General features: G+C 38.6%; 1 protein-coding gene across 2 annotated transcripts in view; it reads left to right on the top strand.

Annotated features, from left to right (window-relative positions):
• Tnpo3 (transportin 3) overlaps positions 1–15,934 on the top strand; it is a 74,495-nt gene that overhangs the window by 47,107 nt on the left and 11,454 nt on the right. For both annotated transcript variants that reach the window (XM_034518860.2, XM_034518862.2), the window contains 9 exons: positions 2,962–3,153; positions 3,589–3,680; positions 5,934–6,010; positions 7,426–7,486; positions 8,576–8,716; positions 10,023–10,139; positions 11,916–12,010; positions 13,698–13,854; positions 14,040–14,207. In XM_034518860.2, coding sequence (XP_034374751.1) covers positions 2,962–3,153; positions 3,589–3,680; positions 5,934–6,010; positions 7,426–7,486; positions 8,576–8,716; positions 10,023–10,139; positions 11,916–12,010; positions 13,698–13,854; positions 14,040–14,207 — 1,100 coding nt within the window. The remainder of the gene's footprint in view (positions 1–2,961; positions 3,154–3,588; positions 3,681–5,933; positions 6,011–7,425; positions 7,487–8,575; positions 8,717–10,022; positions 10,140–11,915; positions 12,011–13,697; positions 13,855–14,039; positions 14,208–15,934) is intronic.

The raw sequence follows: 15,934 nt of genomic DNA on the forward strand, positions 1-15,934 counted from the left end.
TCTTCTTGTAGAATAAGTGTATTGTAAACTGCTTAGCTGGTAACAGTTGTGAGGTTGGACTACTTACAAATACTGTTTTAAAACAGCTTTTAAAAGCTTAAAAAGTTTAAAAGTTTTAAAAGACTTGTTTCTGCTAGTCTTTGATACATGTATGAGTTGATCAGACTGTCCCTCTAAAAACCAATAGAATAAAAAGAAAGTATATGTTTATGTTAAAGCTAAGAAAGTTAAGTATATGTTTTATGTAAAAGCTAAGACTTACTCAAAATAAATATAAATTAAAATGAAACTGGAGAGTTGGAGTTAGAATTTGAATCATTTATCTGAATACCCCCATTTTGCAGATAAAGACACTGCAATTCAAAGAAAATAAAAAATTTATCCAGAGAAATATTTAACCAAATTTCTGATATTTAAGAGATTCATTCTGAGAATTTTATGTGTTCCAAAATATGTGAATGTTTGCAAATAATCTGCCACAAAAAGGAAACCGTTTTCTTTTTCTCAATATGTGCATGAAGCCTATGATAGGTGTGCTCAGTTTATAACCACTTTGCAAGTAGAGCATTCCATTTCATAATGTTTTTAAGATTCCTGTGTGTGTGTGTGTGTGTGTTTACACATGATGTCTAGGAGCTGGAGTTCAGAATTTTGTATGCCTTTTTTTTATCACTCTGAACTTCTTTTTGAGATACATCTCCCACTGACCTGGGGCTTGCCGTTAGGTAGTGAGTTAGTGAGTAGATAGTGAGCTCCCGGTCCTTCCTCATGTCCACCCCAGCCCTAGGTCACGGGTGTGCAGTGTCTGGCTTTCCTGTAGGTTCTGAGGATCTGAACTCTGATCTCTGGGCTTGACAGTGAGCACTTTACCCACTGAGTCTCTCCCAGCCCCCAAACTGCTGTTTTTTAATTCTTACATTTCTACAATTTTTTGTATCTGTTCCAACATTAGATTTTCTTTCTGAATCATTTTTCTACAAAGAAGCAAATGTGAGGTCATTGTTTGTCATATCCAATAAGCAGCAAAGTTCAATACCTACCTGCAGATCTCATTGAGATTTGTAAATCAGCAGTAAATATATGCTTTGTTAATATTTATTAAAACATAATCAGAACTGCTGATGTTCCATTTAAGAGCCAAAGCCTACAATACTGGAGTTTTGGGGGCTATTACTTCAGATTCTCGGCCTTCTCAGTGTCTTTTAACTAAACAGGATTGGGGCTTTTCTAAGCATTCTACCACTAAGCTATAATTCTTAGTCCAAGATAACCAATTTAATTGAGTTTTGACATACTGTCCTTTTGATTCCTTCAGGGGGGTTTTGTTTGTTTGTTTGGTGGTTGGTTTTTCATGTTTAGCATGAAAATGATCTTATACTCTTATAACATGTTTAATATTTCTTTTTTTTTCTCTTCCTTCCTTTCTTTTTTTCTCCTTTTTTTTTCTTCAGTTTTTTTGAGACAGGATTTCTCTGAGTAGCCCTGGCTATCCTGGAACTCACTCTGTAGACCAGGTTGGCTTTGAACTCAGAGATTTCTTTGCTTGTGCCACTGTAGTTCTAGGATTAAAGGCATATATATCACATCACAACCACCTGGGACCTTCTGCTTTGATTTGTTTTAATATTTTCTTAAAATATGATTTTTATAAAGAAAAGTAAGAAGAATTAACTCTAGAAGTAACCCTTTGCAGTCAACTTGTTGAAAGTTACTTTTGGTAAAATAAAGGAATACTTGTAAATTCTTTCATTTAGAAGTAATATAGATAGGGTTTGAGAAATGGTATAGTGGGTAACGCACTTGCCCTGCAAACTTGAAGGTCTGACAGATGAGGTAGCCTACAGAAATTCCAGTATTAGAGAGGCAGAGACAGTGTCTCCAGGACAGGCTGGCTAGTAAACCAATCAGTAAGTTCTGTGTTCAATTAAGAGGATCTGCCTCAGTAAATAAAATGGAGCATGATAGAGGAAAACACCCAGTCTCAACTGTGGGACTACACGCACATGTACACACATCTGAACATGCATATACATATGTGTACGTACACATAAATAACAAAAAATGGTGTGTGAAAGATGTATTTACGTGTTGTTTTAAATTATGTGTAACAATGTGGATATGTACAACATTGGAGTGCAGGTACCTACAGAACCCAGAAACATTAGATCTGGAGAAGTGTTATAGGCAGTTATGAACCACTTAATGTGGGTGCTGGAAACTGAGGTCAGGTTTTCCAGAAGAACAGTGCACATTCTTTAATGCCAAGCCATCCCTTGGGCTCATAGTCAATGGTTTTCAAATTGTTGTCTGTAGGGTTAGAAGGAACAGATGAGTACAGTGAAGAAAAAAATTGAATGATGAAGTGAATGGAACTTAGGGCCACCTGATACTACATCAGTAAGATCAGCTCCAAATTTGTGGGCTGTTTTTTTGAGGTTGTTGTTGTTGTTTTACATTTTATCTCATATTTATTGGTATTTGCCTGTATGTGTGTCTGTGTGAGGGTGTCTGATCCCTTGAAACTGGATGTACAGACAGCAGTGAATTGCCATGTAGATGCTGGGAATTGAACCTGAATCCTTTGGAAGAACAGACAGTTCTCTTAACCACTGAGCCATTTCTTGTTGGTTCTTTTGAGACAAAGTCTCACTATGTAGCCCTGGTTGGTATGGACTTCATTACATAGACCAGGCTGGCTTCACATTCAGAGATCAACCTGCCTCTGCCTTGCAAGAGCTTGGATTAAAGGCATGTGTCACCAACCACAACTGGTGAATTTTGTATGTTTTATACTAAGGGTGCTTTATACATATTTCATTTTATAAGTTACTTTTGAAAAACAAGGCTTTATTTTATTGCAATAAACTATATACTTTTTGGAGTATATATGCTCAAGATATGTAATTTTCAGATATACACATACATATATATATATAATTTGTAATTTGCTTTGTTTCTTAGACCCTGTATTGGGCTATTTGATGAAAGGCCTGTGTGAAAAGCCTCTGGCTTCTGCTGCAGCCAAAGCCATTCATAACATTTGTTCTGTTTGTCGAGATCATATGGCTCAGCACTTTAATGGACTCCTAGAAATAGCCCACTCACTTGATTCGTTCATGTTGTCTCCCGAAGCCGCTGTGGGTTTGCTAAAAGGTTAGTAACAGTCTCCTCTATACTGTTACTTGGGGTTATCAGCTATAATGTACTTAGTGATGGGGGAGGTGAATTATTCATTCAGTGGGGAGGGTTAAGTATTTGTTCGTACATTCTTTTCTTAGCAAAACTTAAGCCTATCAGGTTATTTTATATTGCTTGCATGCCATATGTTTGTATGGCATAATTAAAGATTTGAGGTAGACGCAGCACAGTCATATTAAACATACCCATGTTTGCTGCTAAGAAATAAATTTTGAATTATATCAATGTGAAAATCAGTATGAATTCATCTAAATACATACAAGAAACATAGTTTTTGAAACAGTGCTGATCTTTTTAAAAGAATTCTTAATCTGTGTAATATAGATCAACGAATTTTATTACTTCAATCCAGCCTCTGCGCTCTTCATTTGAATCATTTTTGTTTTTCAGGAACAGCTCTTGTCCTAGCAAGACTACCTTTGGATAAGATTACTGAATGTCTTAGTGAGTTATGTTCTGTTCAGGTTATGGCATTGAAAAAGGTGAGCCAAATGAGTAGGAAATGAGACAAATATGTACTTACATGTATAGAAAGTAAAAGTATAATTCTTATTTATAAGTTAGTTATATATGTTTAAAAGGCAAGAGGATGAACTGAAATGTATTAAAATTAGTAATTGTGAGTATCTGTATAGTAGGAAACAGGCAGTTGAATGTTTGCTTGCAGCAAGGAAATGGTCTGGAAAAAGCATTATTAGGCACTTTAGTAGGAATTCAAACATTAAACTGTGTTGTACCGGGCCAGAAGCTATAGGTCAGTTGCTTGATATGATGATAGTGAAGTAGCATAGCAAGCACTGGGTTTACAAAGGCTACTGTTAGCATAGTGATTTCTTTTTCCTGAGTATGCATACAGTTTAAAATAATAAGTAAGGGTAGACATTACTCCCTGTACTTAAGAGGCTGATTCAGTAAAATGGCAGTTAGAGACCAGCTAGGCTATATATTGAATTCTAGGCAGCCTGGACTAAATAGTGACACACTCTTAAAACAAAGAAATGAAACCAATGTATCAGTAATAATAGTATAGTAAACATATCAGCCAGATACTTCACAAATATAGGAGTAAATGTTGCATCGTGATTTTTGAGTGGCTATAAAGTTGCTAAGTGTTAAAAGTTTTTCAAATCTGTTATAGTACTATAAAATGACTTTTTTACATGTAGTCTCATTGACCAAAGCATTGTTCATGTGGCAGATGACTATTTGAAAATCAGCAGATATTCTCTATTGGTGATAACCATTTAGAAGGTCCAGTGTGAAAAGACCATGTAGGTTAGCAAGTAAAACCATATCCTAGAAGCCAAGAGTGTTGACACACACCTGGAATCCCAACTTTGGATGGGGACAGGTGAGGCAAGAGGATCATGAGTTCAAGGCCAGCCTCAGCTACACAGTAAGACTTTGTCTCAAGAAAAAATTTGTAATTTTCCCATTTTGTTGAGGAAAACTTTTAAGCTTTCAGCTCTTCTCCAGTTGCATTTCTAGTGCAGCAACAGTAGACACACTCATAGAAGTTTTAGAATTTGCCACAATGGTAAATACTGCTAGCAATATTTGAGGAATTTTAGGAAAGAGAATGGGAGACAGCTTGCTTAAAATATACTTTAAAATGGTAATAATCTTAACACTTTATATTATGTAAGCTAAATAAAAGTTGGGTATAGTGACACATGACTGTACTTTTAATAGTCAAGCACTGTGGCAGAAAGATTGCTAGTAGAGAGAAGCTAGCCTGGGCTATACCTTAGCTACAAATCAGAACGGGTGTTGGGGGGAAGTGGTAGAAGGAGAAAACTGATTTCCATAAACTGTCCTATGACTGCCACATGCATTCCATGGCACTTACGTACCTCCCCAACCTCTAAGTAAATAAATGTTTTGGGAATTTTGGTTGTTGTTTTTAAAGCTACATATAGGGACTGGAAAGATAGGTCAGAGGTTAAGAACACTGACTGTTCTTGTAGAAGGCCTGAGTTCATGTCTCAGTACCCTCTTCTGGTCCTCTTGGGCACCAGACTCACACATGGTATACTTAAATATACATAGGCTAAACACTTAAAAACATTTTTAATATTTAAAACATAGTAATATAAAGTAACAGCGTACAATTTCTATTATAGACATACCCACCCCACTCTCCCCACCCCCCTTTTTTTGTATGTGACATGGTTTCTCTGTATAGCCCTTGCTGTCTCAGAACTCAGTCTGTAGACCAGGCTGGTCTTGGACTCACAGAGATCTTTCTGCCTCCGCCTTCTGACTAAAGGAGTGTGTCACCACTGCTATAGACACTATCTTTTTTTTTTTTTTTTTTGGTTTTTCGAGACAGGGTTTCTCTGTGTGGTCCTGGCTGTCCTGGAACTCACTCTGTAGACCAGGCTGGCCTCGAACTCAGAAATCCGCCTGCCTCTGCCTCCCAAGTGCTGGGATTAAAGGCGTGCACCACCACCGCCTGGCTATAGACACTATCTTAATTATAATTAAATGAAGAAAAAAATCGAATAACATTATTTTATCTTCCAGAGTGATCAGATGGTAAATACACTGATATGTAGTCTAATCCAGGGTGCAACAAGGAGGAAAGTAGTTTTTTTCAAATAAAAAATTTGTATGGCATTTGAATAAGTTTTTGAATCCACTTAAATAAGCAGTCGAGGCAAGTGTTGTTCTATAAGGATGTCTGTTACATGTTCGCTAAAGGTCTGTATGTGTTAATGTCTGTGTCTCTTCAGCTGTTGTCTCAGGAGCCCAGCAATGGCATTTCATCAGATCCCACTGTCTTCTTAGATCGCCTGGCAGTAATATTTAGGTAAGAATCCATGTCTGGACTCCTTTTTAGAGTTAAGATAAAAGCACAAATGAAACACCCAAACAGCAAGCCAGCAGTGGGATACATGCCTGTCATCCCTGTTCTTAGGAAATGGAAGCTCTTAGGTGATTCTGCCATTTCTGTCTGCTGGTACAGAGACAATACTTTCAGAATCATTAGTCTGTATGATATGGGTCCAGAAATTAATGAAGTCTCTTCAATGTTGGATGAAATAAATCCTTTGCATTCAAGAGGAGCTGTGATTAAAAAGCATTTGAGTAATGGTGACCAAAACTTCGCTGAATTTCATAGTTTGTAAATTTGTGAGACTCGTAGGCAATTGGAATGTCAGAATAATGGTTGCCTAGAAGCCAGCGTTGGACATTGTTTTTGCTTTTTAGCTATTACCATCAGGTATCTTTCTGGGACTTGATGCAATACTTTCCTTCCATAGCTAGGAGACTAGCTAACTAGGAAACGTAGTGAGGGTCTCCTTGTTGTTTGCTGTTTGCTTTTATGTTTTTCAAGACAGGGTTTCTGTGTGTAGCCCTAACTGTCCTGGAACAAGCTGTAGGCCAGGCTGGCCTTGAGTTCACAGAGATTCACTTGTCCATGCCTCCTGAGTGCCTGGCATAACAATAGCTTTTATATTTGTGATAAATGAAAGAACATCCACAGTGATATAAATAAAGAAAATCATGATATAACTATTAAACTTCTTAAAATTTTAAAGAGTAGTCTGGAGTTGTTAATCATGCCGTTCCCCCTGGCTTTTCCTCAAATTAGTGGGCTGTAGAACTAGTGGGAGAAGTTGGAATCTTGTTGTGTGGATTCATAGTTTGTATCGTAGGTTCAGACTAGAACAGTGAATGGCAGATGTCTTGGTAAGCTGTGTTCTTAAAGCCTTTAGCTTTTCCTTTTTTGAGAGGGTGTCTTACATATATATCTTTGGCTGGCTTGGAACTCAGTGTAGACCAAGCTGACTTCAAACCTAGAGAATCCTGCCTGTGTCTACCTCCTAGGTTCTGGGATCAAAGGTGTGCACCACCACACCTGAGCTTTTTTTTAATGCTCAGGAAAGGTTCAGACAGTTTGTACATATTGTTCTTAATTTGGAAAAACTACAGTTACGTTTATAAAGAGAAATAATAGAAAAAGTAGTAGTGCCTGCCCTTCTGCACACATAGCCAAAGTTGGTTGCATGGAATTTTCTTGTTCTAATGGAAGTAAACAAGTGGCAGACTAATATTTGTGTGTTTATGGGTTAGCTTAAATTATGTCTGTAATTGCTTGGATGGGCTAGAGGAAATGGTTGATGTAAGTGACTCTACCAGCTGATTTTATGAGCAGAGAGCATGGTCTGAGTTCTCAGTTAAATTTTTCTTTCACTGTTTGGGGCCTTTGTCTTTTCCCAGACACACCAATCCTATTGTAGAAAATGGACAGACTCATCCATGCCAAAAAGTCATCCAGGAAGTAAGTACTGATGGATATTCTTTTCTTTTCCTTTTAAGGCCTTGAGGAACTCAGTTGAAGAAACACAGTGTTCATAAGGAGATTTAAGCTATTGTTACAGCTTGATTTTAGGTTTAGACTTAATAATAAAAATGGTTGGGAAATGCACTGAAAGGCCAAAAGGTAGAAATTCTAGAAATATCTAATTGCTAGAGAACTTAATTGGCCCTAGCACAATCTTTTTGTCAAAGCTAATGGCATTAGCTTCCTCTCTATGTAATATTTCCCTAGACTTTATTTACTCAAGATAATATGAGGATCAAGAGGCATGAGATTTTTGATTTTTAGATTGCTTGATTTTATAAATTTTGTGTATGTACAGAGGTCAGAGGACAACCTGTAGGAGTTGATTCTTTCCTTGCGCTGTGAGTGTCCTAGGGATTTAACTTAGGTTGTAAGTTTTAGTGACAAATGCCTTTACTATTGTGTCATCTCTACAGCCAGAGTGATGGTTTTTAGAAGTGCATTGCAGACTTCAGAAGTTACATAAATACTAGTTAGCCCTAATTGGTCACTATAGCAGATAATGCTATTTATAACCCTGCACTTTTGTCTTCCGTTTCCCTGGAGCTACCTTTAAATATTATTTTCCTCTGTAATTCGTTTATCCTCACTAAGGAAGCCTGAAATTTAGGAAAATGTGGTTTTTATTTTTATAAAGTTAAGAGTTGGATGTCTTGTTCTAAGTAGTCAGTGTGTTTCAAAAAGCTTACATATTAGTAATGTGTAATATATGAATCTGTGAATATATTTACATTCTGGCTGAATCAGGCCTGGTACGATAATGTATGCTGTAATCCCAGTAACTCAGGAGGCTGCTGTAGGAGGATCACAGGTTTGAGGTCAGCTTTGGCCAAATAGTGAGCTGAAGGACAGTCTGGGTTATGGTGTAAGACTATCTCTAATAACAGTTAACAGTAACAACAATAACAACAACAACAATAATAATAATAAATTGTTTAAGCCAAATCAAATGTTACCAATTTAGGATTATTGTCTCAGCTATTAGTTGATGTACTTTCTTTCTCATATGCTTAACTTTTGATTTAGATATGGCCAGTTTTGTCTGAGACTCTAAATAAGCACCGAGCTGACAATCGGATTGTAGAGCGTTGTTGTAGATGCCTACGTTTTGCAGTTCGCTGTGTAGGCAAAGGATCTGCAGCCCTGCTACAGCCACTAGTCACACAGGTAAGTTCTCCATGAGAGGGACATGCTGTGTACAGAACTATATCTTCAGGCTAAAAACTGATGAAATTCGTTTGCTGATGAAATGAAGTCTTTTTGATTGACTAGAAAGGAAATTATATTTTACGTAAATACATACATACATGCATACATACATACATACATAAAGTAGGTTATGTTATCTATAGAGAATCAGCCTATATAGAATTAGTCTGAATAGACTAGCTAAAATCATGTGAGGAGAACAATGTATGCTCAGTCTTATGTGCCAGTGGTAAATGTTTTCATATTAATATCTTTGGGGAAAATGAAACAAGTCAAATTTTGTTGTTTCTTGGCCTAAAGATATTTTATATTTCTTTCTTGACCGTATTTTGCTGTTTACACTAGTCTCTTTTATTTGTCAGAAATAATTTTGATTCTCCTTTTTTCCCCAAGTGTGTAGTATATATGCATGTGTGTAGTGGGAGTGCTGTCCAGAGTTAACAAAGAATGTCTTCCTCAATTGATCTTTACTTGTATTATTGAATTGGGGTTTCTCCCTGAACCTGGGGTATCCTAGCTAGCTTGTTCCAGGGTTGCCCTGTGTCTGCTTTCCAAGTGTCGGAAATACAGGTGCCTGCCACGCCTGCCCAATTTTTACAGGAGTTCTGGGGATCTGAGCTCTGGTCCTAAAGATTGTGCTTTATCCATGAGTCATCTCCCCAGTCCCACTTGATTCTTTTGAGATTGGCAAGTAATTGTGATGGTATGATTTGCTGAACAGTAACATTTAGACCTGTATGAGACACTTAACCTTAGATCATTAAGTAGTTTGTGCTGATGTTAACCTGTCAGTGTCAGAATAGCACATTTAACAACAACATGGTTGTTGGGTGGGCATTTTGTGCTACACTTCTGTCAAATTAGGGTTAGAAGATTGACTAAGCTAGTGAGACCTATACTTTTACTGTGCGTCCCTTAAATGATAAAAAGAAAAGAAAACAGGTCTGGGCATGGTGGCACAGACCTTTAATCCTAGACAGGAAGACTGTTTTGGAAATACTACTCTTGTAGTTGAAGTATTTGACACTTCTTTCAGCATTGTCTTTGGAAGGAAACCAGTCAAAGGCATGAAAGAAGTCTTTAAGAGAAAACTTGGAAGTTAAGAAATAGATCCTCGTGTTTCACAGTGTGTTGCCAACAAAATGTACTACTTGGCCTTTAAGAGAAAAGCCCCATCTGAATTTCTTCTTGGAGATAGATTCTTGTACTGAAGATACTATGTGAAGGCTGAGGCACGGAGTCAGTTGGTAATTTCTTGTTGCAGATGGTGAATGTGTACCATGTACATCAGCACTCCTGTTTCCTGTACCTTGGCAGTATCCTCGTGGATGAGTACGGCATGGAAGAAGGCTGCCGGCAGGGGTTGTTAGACATGCTCCAGGTGTGTTGTCCTTGGAGAGAGCAGGCCAGGCCTTGAGGACATGGAAGCCTTTGTTGTGTTTTATTCCTGTCACAACCACAGCATGTTGATTTTCTAATATCAGGGAGATAGACACTTGGTAATTGTTTCTCTTTTTTCTATTTATTTATTTTAGACAGGGCCTCACTGTATGCCCTGGAACTCACTCTGTAGACGAGACTGGTCTCAAATTCAGAGATCTGCTTGCCTCTACCTTCTAAGTACTAGGGTTACAAGCTTACACCACTGTGCCTTACTTAATTTCTTACTACATTTGTTGGTGTGTGGGGCACACATACCACCTCAGAGTGTGAAAGTCAGAACACAACTTGGGAGTTGGCTCTCTACTTGCATCATGTAGGTCAGAAGATCAAACTTGGATATCAGGTTTGGTGACTAGACTACATCTAGTGCATATATAAAGTGTATTCACTAATGCTGGGGCTAACGAGATGGCTCAGAGGGTAAGAGCACTTGCAGTTCATTCAGAGGACCTGAGTTTAGTTACCAACATCCACATGGCTTATAGCCATCTGTAGATCTGACCTCCAAAGACACCAGGCAAGTAGATGGTGTACATACATAACATACAGACAGAATACTCAATACACATAAATTCTCTGGAAGAAAAAAAATTCTAATTTCTGTGCCAAGTATGGTGTCTCATGACTGCAGGCATTTTGTGAGTTGGAAGCCAGTCTGAGCTACAAAACAAAATCTTTTCTCAAAGGCATAGGGACTTGAATTCAAATTCTCAGGTCCCAAGTAATAAAAACAGTAGCACACATCTATCTGTTTCCTGCCAGACGCAGTAGTGCAGGCATCTGTGGTCTCCTTCAGTGGTCCTGTGGGAATTAAAGGTCTCGGACCAGGATGGTCTATGCAAGCAGAAAAAGAGACTCCTCAAACCAGGTGGGAGGTGAGAATCCACACTGAAGGTGCCATCTGACCGCCACATTCATGTACACACAAACAAGCTTTTAAAACTTCCATGAACTATTCAAATATAATGGCTCATGGCTATAATCTCATTCAGGAAGCTGAATCAAGAGGATTTCTGTGATTTTTGAGACCAACCTGGGTATACCGTGACTCCAGTTTCAGGAGCTCTGTGACACCATATTCTAAAATAAATAAATCTTAAAGGTGGAGACTAGACAGAATCATTGATCAGTCAGTGACTAAGTCTGTTTGCTATAATCAGCTGAAATCTATACTTTCATCTCTTTCTGAAGTGTGTTCTGTGTGTATGATGTGCATTGTATGTGTGGTATACATAGCAGTATGTGCACACGTGTTTGCGTGCATGGGTGTGGATGTGTGCATGTGTGAACATTTGGAGACGAGAGAACTCTGCCTGATACCTTGGGACAGGGCCTCTCACTGAAACAGAAGCTCCCCTTTTCCACAAGGCTGGCTGGCTACAAAGCTCTTAGGATCTGCTTGTCTGTGCCCACCAGTGGAGGTAATGGAGATCCAAACTCAGTTCCTCATGTCTGCATAGCAAATGCTCTTCCCCACCGAGTTGTCTCCTTCTTTAGGCCCTGATTCTGGGAACTTTTTTTGTTTTTGTTTTTTAAAAAAAACACAAGAACTTGTTTTATGAATTGGGCAAGGGTTCTCTTTTTCTAATCTACTCATTGCAGTCTTGTCACTTCCTGAGTGCTGCTTCTGCTCTTTGTATTTGCTGTAATGTTTGGCAGGTCTAAATATTGTGACATCCATGTATGAGCATTTGTTTTTAAATTACTGTTCTAGGCGCTCTGCATTCCCACCTTTCAGCTCCTAGAACAGCAGAACGGCCTCCAAAATCACCCTGACACTGTGGATGACCTATTCAGGTTAGCCACCCGGTAAGTCCTTCTGAAGAACAAGACTTTTTATGTTAATTGCTCGTCCATTGTTACTCCTTTTTGACATCTGGCATTTTTTTTTTTCCCTATAAAATGAGGTCATTGGGAAAAGTAGATTAATGATTCATAACCTCTTTGTGAGCTGTCCTATCGGCAGAGTATGGAGGTATTGGGTGGGAGCAGAGGAGAAGGAACATGCACACAATAAAAGTGTATTTAGGTGGGCTAGAAATGTCTCGTTAGAGACTCTGGGCTCAAATCCCACCATCAAATGAAATAAAAAGTAGTGCTTAATGTCTTCGGGATACTATCGCTGTGATGAAACACCGCGACCAAAAGCAACTGGGAGAGGAAAGGACTTATTTCACTCATGGTCCCATATAAAAGTTCATTATCAAAAGCAGTTCAAGGGCAGGAGCTAATGTAGAGGCATGCTTAATGGCTTGCCTCCCATGGCTTGCTCAGCTTGCTTTCTTACAGAACCCAGGACTATTAGGCAAGGGATGGTCCCTCCCTCCATAAGCTGGGCCCTCCAACATCAGTCACTAATTAAGAAAATGCTTTACAGGCTTACATACAGCCTGATCTTATAGAGGCATTTTCTGAGTTGAGACTCCCTCCTCTGATGCCTCTAACTTATGTCAAGTTGACTTAAACTAGCCAGCATACCCAGATAATTCCCAGTAGTGTTGCTGTCTCATGATTTCACTTCATTCTAACTACTTCTTGGAGAAGCTGTTCATCCTTCATGTAAAACCAGTAAGTGTTGGGTTTGTTGTTGCTGTTGTTGGTTTGTTTGTTTAAAGACAGGGTCTCCCTGTGTGTCCCTGACTGGCCTAAAAGTTCACTATTTTGACCAGGGTGGCTGAGATCTGCCTGCTGGAATTAAGGATGTGCACCACCATGCCTAGCTTGCTCTGACTGTCTTAATTACTTTCCCCCTGGCAAGCAGAATGAGGAAGAAAGGGTGTATTTTGCTATGGTTTGATGTTATAGTCTGTCCTGGTGGGAAGTTAGAGCGATAGGAGCTTGAGCAGCTAATCTCATTGCATCCACATCAAATAGCAGAGAGCAGTGAATGCATGTGCTTAGATGACTTTCTTCTTTTTATGCAACCCAAGATCCCAACCCAAAGAGTGGTGCCACCCACAATGTGTGGGTCTCCCCACCTCAGTTAACCTAATCAAGATAATCCCCCACAGGAATGCCCAGAATCCTGTCTCCCAGGTGATTATAGATCTCATTGAATTGAAGTTGAGATTAACCATTTTACTGCCTCTCCACACACTTTTTTATAAATAAAAGTTCACAGCACAATTCAATGAAAAGTATAGTTTATCTGTTCGTTTTGTTGCCCCTGGCATGTGCACAACCCCCTACACACACACGCACACGCACACACACACTCTCTCCCATAGTGGTCTATTTACTAAAATTCATTCTCCCACATTTATGTATTATTGAAATCAAAGTCTAGGGTGGACATTGGGATTCACTTTTGATGCTGTGCATTCTGGGTTTTCAGAAGGGTCCAATGACTAGTTACCATTTCTAATATTATTAAAATAGTCAGTGCTCTATTTTAACCCTCCCCTATAATTCCTAGCAGCCAGTGGTTTTTGTCCTGCTTCTTGGCTGCTTCTGTAGCTAGTCCTGTTGTTAATCCCTAATATCATTCATATGCTAGATTTATTCAGCGAAGCCCCGTCACCTTGCTGAGGAGCCAGGTAGTCATCCCAATCTTACAGTGGGCCATTGCATCTACTACCTTGGACCACCGAGATGCCAATTCTAGTGTCATGAGATTCCTACGAGACCTCATCCACACAGGAGTAGCAAATGATGTGAGTATAAACATACCTTTTCTATTTTTCTATTTTGCGGCTTTTTCTCTCTTGTTTGTGTTCTTGATTTGTTTTAGTTAACCTATACCATCAAGTTACTGACTTCTAGATCTCATGTATCTGTTTAGTGCTGTAGCTGTACAAAAGAGCGTTAAGCCATCCTAGTTATTTGTGTCTTCTTGCAGCATGAAGAAGATTTTGAATTGCGGAAGGAACTAATTGGCCAGGTGATGAACCAGCTTGGCCAGCAGCTTGTAAGCCAGTTGCTCCACACATGCTGCTTTTGTCTTCCCCCTTACACCCTACCAGATGTGGCTGAAGTGCTCTGGGAGATCATGCAGGTTGACAGACCGGTAAGGCTCTTTCATAAGGTATCTATTCTATAGATCCCAAGCCTAATAAGCTTTGCTTCCTTTAAATTGGCCCTAAGTTTGAACCAGCTGTACTGTGTTTTTTCTTGGAACCAAATTTAGGCACATTGCTAAGCTCAATTTGAAAGTAAAGGGGCCCATTGAAAGCCAGTAATTCATCATGGGGTTCTTGAAAGTATGTTTTGTCATTGCCATGAGGTTTATAATGTATATCACCAGAACTAAGTACCAAGCTTTGGGCCCACTTGTGTCTAGAATGTGGGAAATCTGTATATTTGTGAGACATACCTACACATTAGTTATGTCCAGTTGCAGATTATTCAGTGTACAATCACTCTGGAGTCTGTAGTGGACTATAGATTAGTGGATACAAATATTAAAAGTAAACCATGGTATATACACCGGGATTGATTTCCCCTTTGGGTCTATTTGACCAGGTCCTTTTTCTAGTTGAATATTTAAACAGTGGAGGAGTTGCTCATCCATGCTTGTCTATATCCCAGCCTTGGAAATTTTATAATGCTGTCTAACAATGCCCAGCTTATCTCAGCCTCATGCTCAATGGATAACAGATATTGCAGACAGACAACTTTTACTTCCTTCACATAATTTCAATACTAGCCACATAGTCATAAATGTTATTGTGTATATTACATAAAGTTTTAAATGTATTTTTTATTTTATGAGTATATGTAAATTCCTGCATGTGTGTCAACAACATGTGTGTAGTACCTGCAGGAGTATGAAGAGGGCGTCCTTTCCCTTGGCACTGGGCTGCCTTGTGAGCACTGGGAACCAAACCATAGTCTTCTGCAGGAGGAGCAGTGTCAGAACTTAAGACATAGTGACACAGTATAATAACCTGTAAATTAAGTTTAAAAAAATATGATTTATAATTTTTAATGTTAATATGTAAGCCATTTAGGAAAATATACGTAGTACCTAAAATGAACTGTCTTCCAGAACTAATAAATAAATAATAAAAATACATAATGGAACCTATACTTGCCATTGTCATTTTCTCAGTGCATATGTTCAGAGGCATATATTACAAGGAAACTGGAGTCTAAAGTCTTATGTAAATTAATTTATATTACATGTATGCTTTCTATATTAACTGATCCAGAAATCACACATCTATGACTCTTTTCCCAAGAAATAACAGTACAAGTATAAAGGGTGTGTGTGTGTGTGTGTGTGTGTGTGTGTGTGTGTGTGTTGATGAAAAAGTGTTTCTGTGTGATCACTACCAATATAATCACGGTTTAAAGGGATTTTTAAAATGCATGGTTTAAGCAAGTCAAATTTAGTGAACTATGTAGTTTTAGTATGTTCCTAATTATCATAGTTTACACTAGTAGCAAAAATTATGTGTATAGATGCCCTGACAGTTGGGGGTCCATTTAGGCCATGGTATCATCATGAAGACTCGTAAAGGAAAAACTTACTTGCTGAATTCCAAATTCTTTATTTTTCTATGGTGACAAATGTCTTTAATCCCAGCACTCGGGAGGCAGAGGCACGCATATTTCTGAGTTTCAGGACAGCCAAGGCTACACAGTGAAACCCTGTCTTTAAAAAAATCCAAAAAATAAATAATACAAGTACATAATTGCACACACCTGTAATCCCAGCTAATCTCAGCATTTAGGAGCCAGAGGCAGGAAGATCACTGCAGGTTTGAGGCAAGCCTAGTTATATAGTGTGTT

Source organism: Arvicanthis niloticus, chromosome 15 (assembly GCF_011762505.2).
Source record: "Arvicanthis niloticus isolate mArvNil1 chromosome 15, mArvNil1.pat.X, whole genome shotgun sequence".
Classification (NCBI taxonomy): Eukaryota; Metazoa; Chordata; class Mammalia; order Rodentia; family Muridae; genus Arvicanthis; species Arvicanthis niloticus.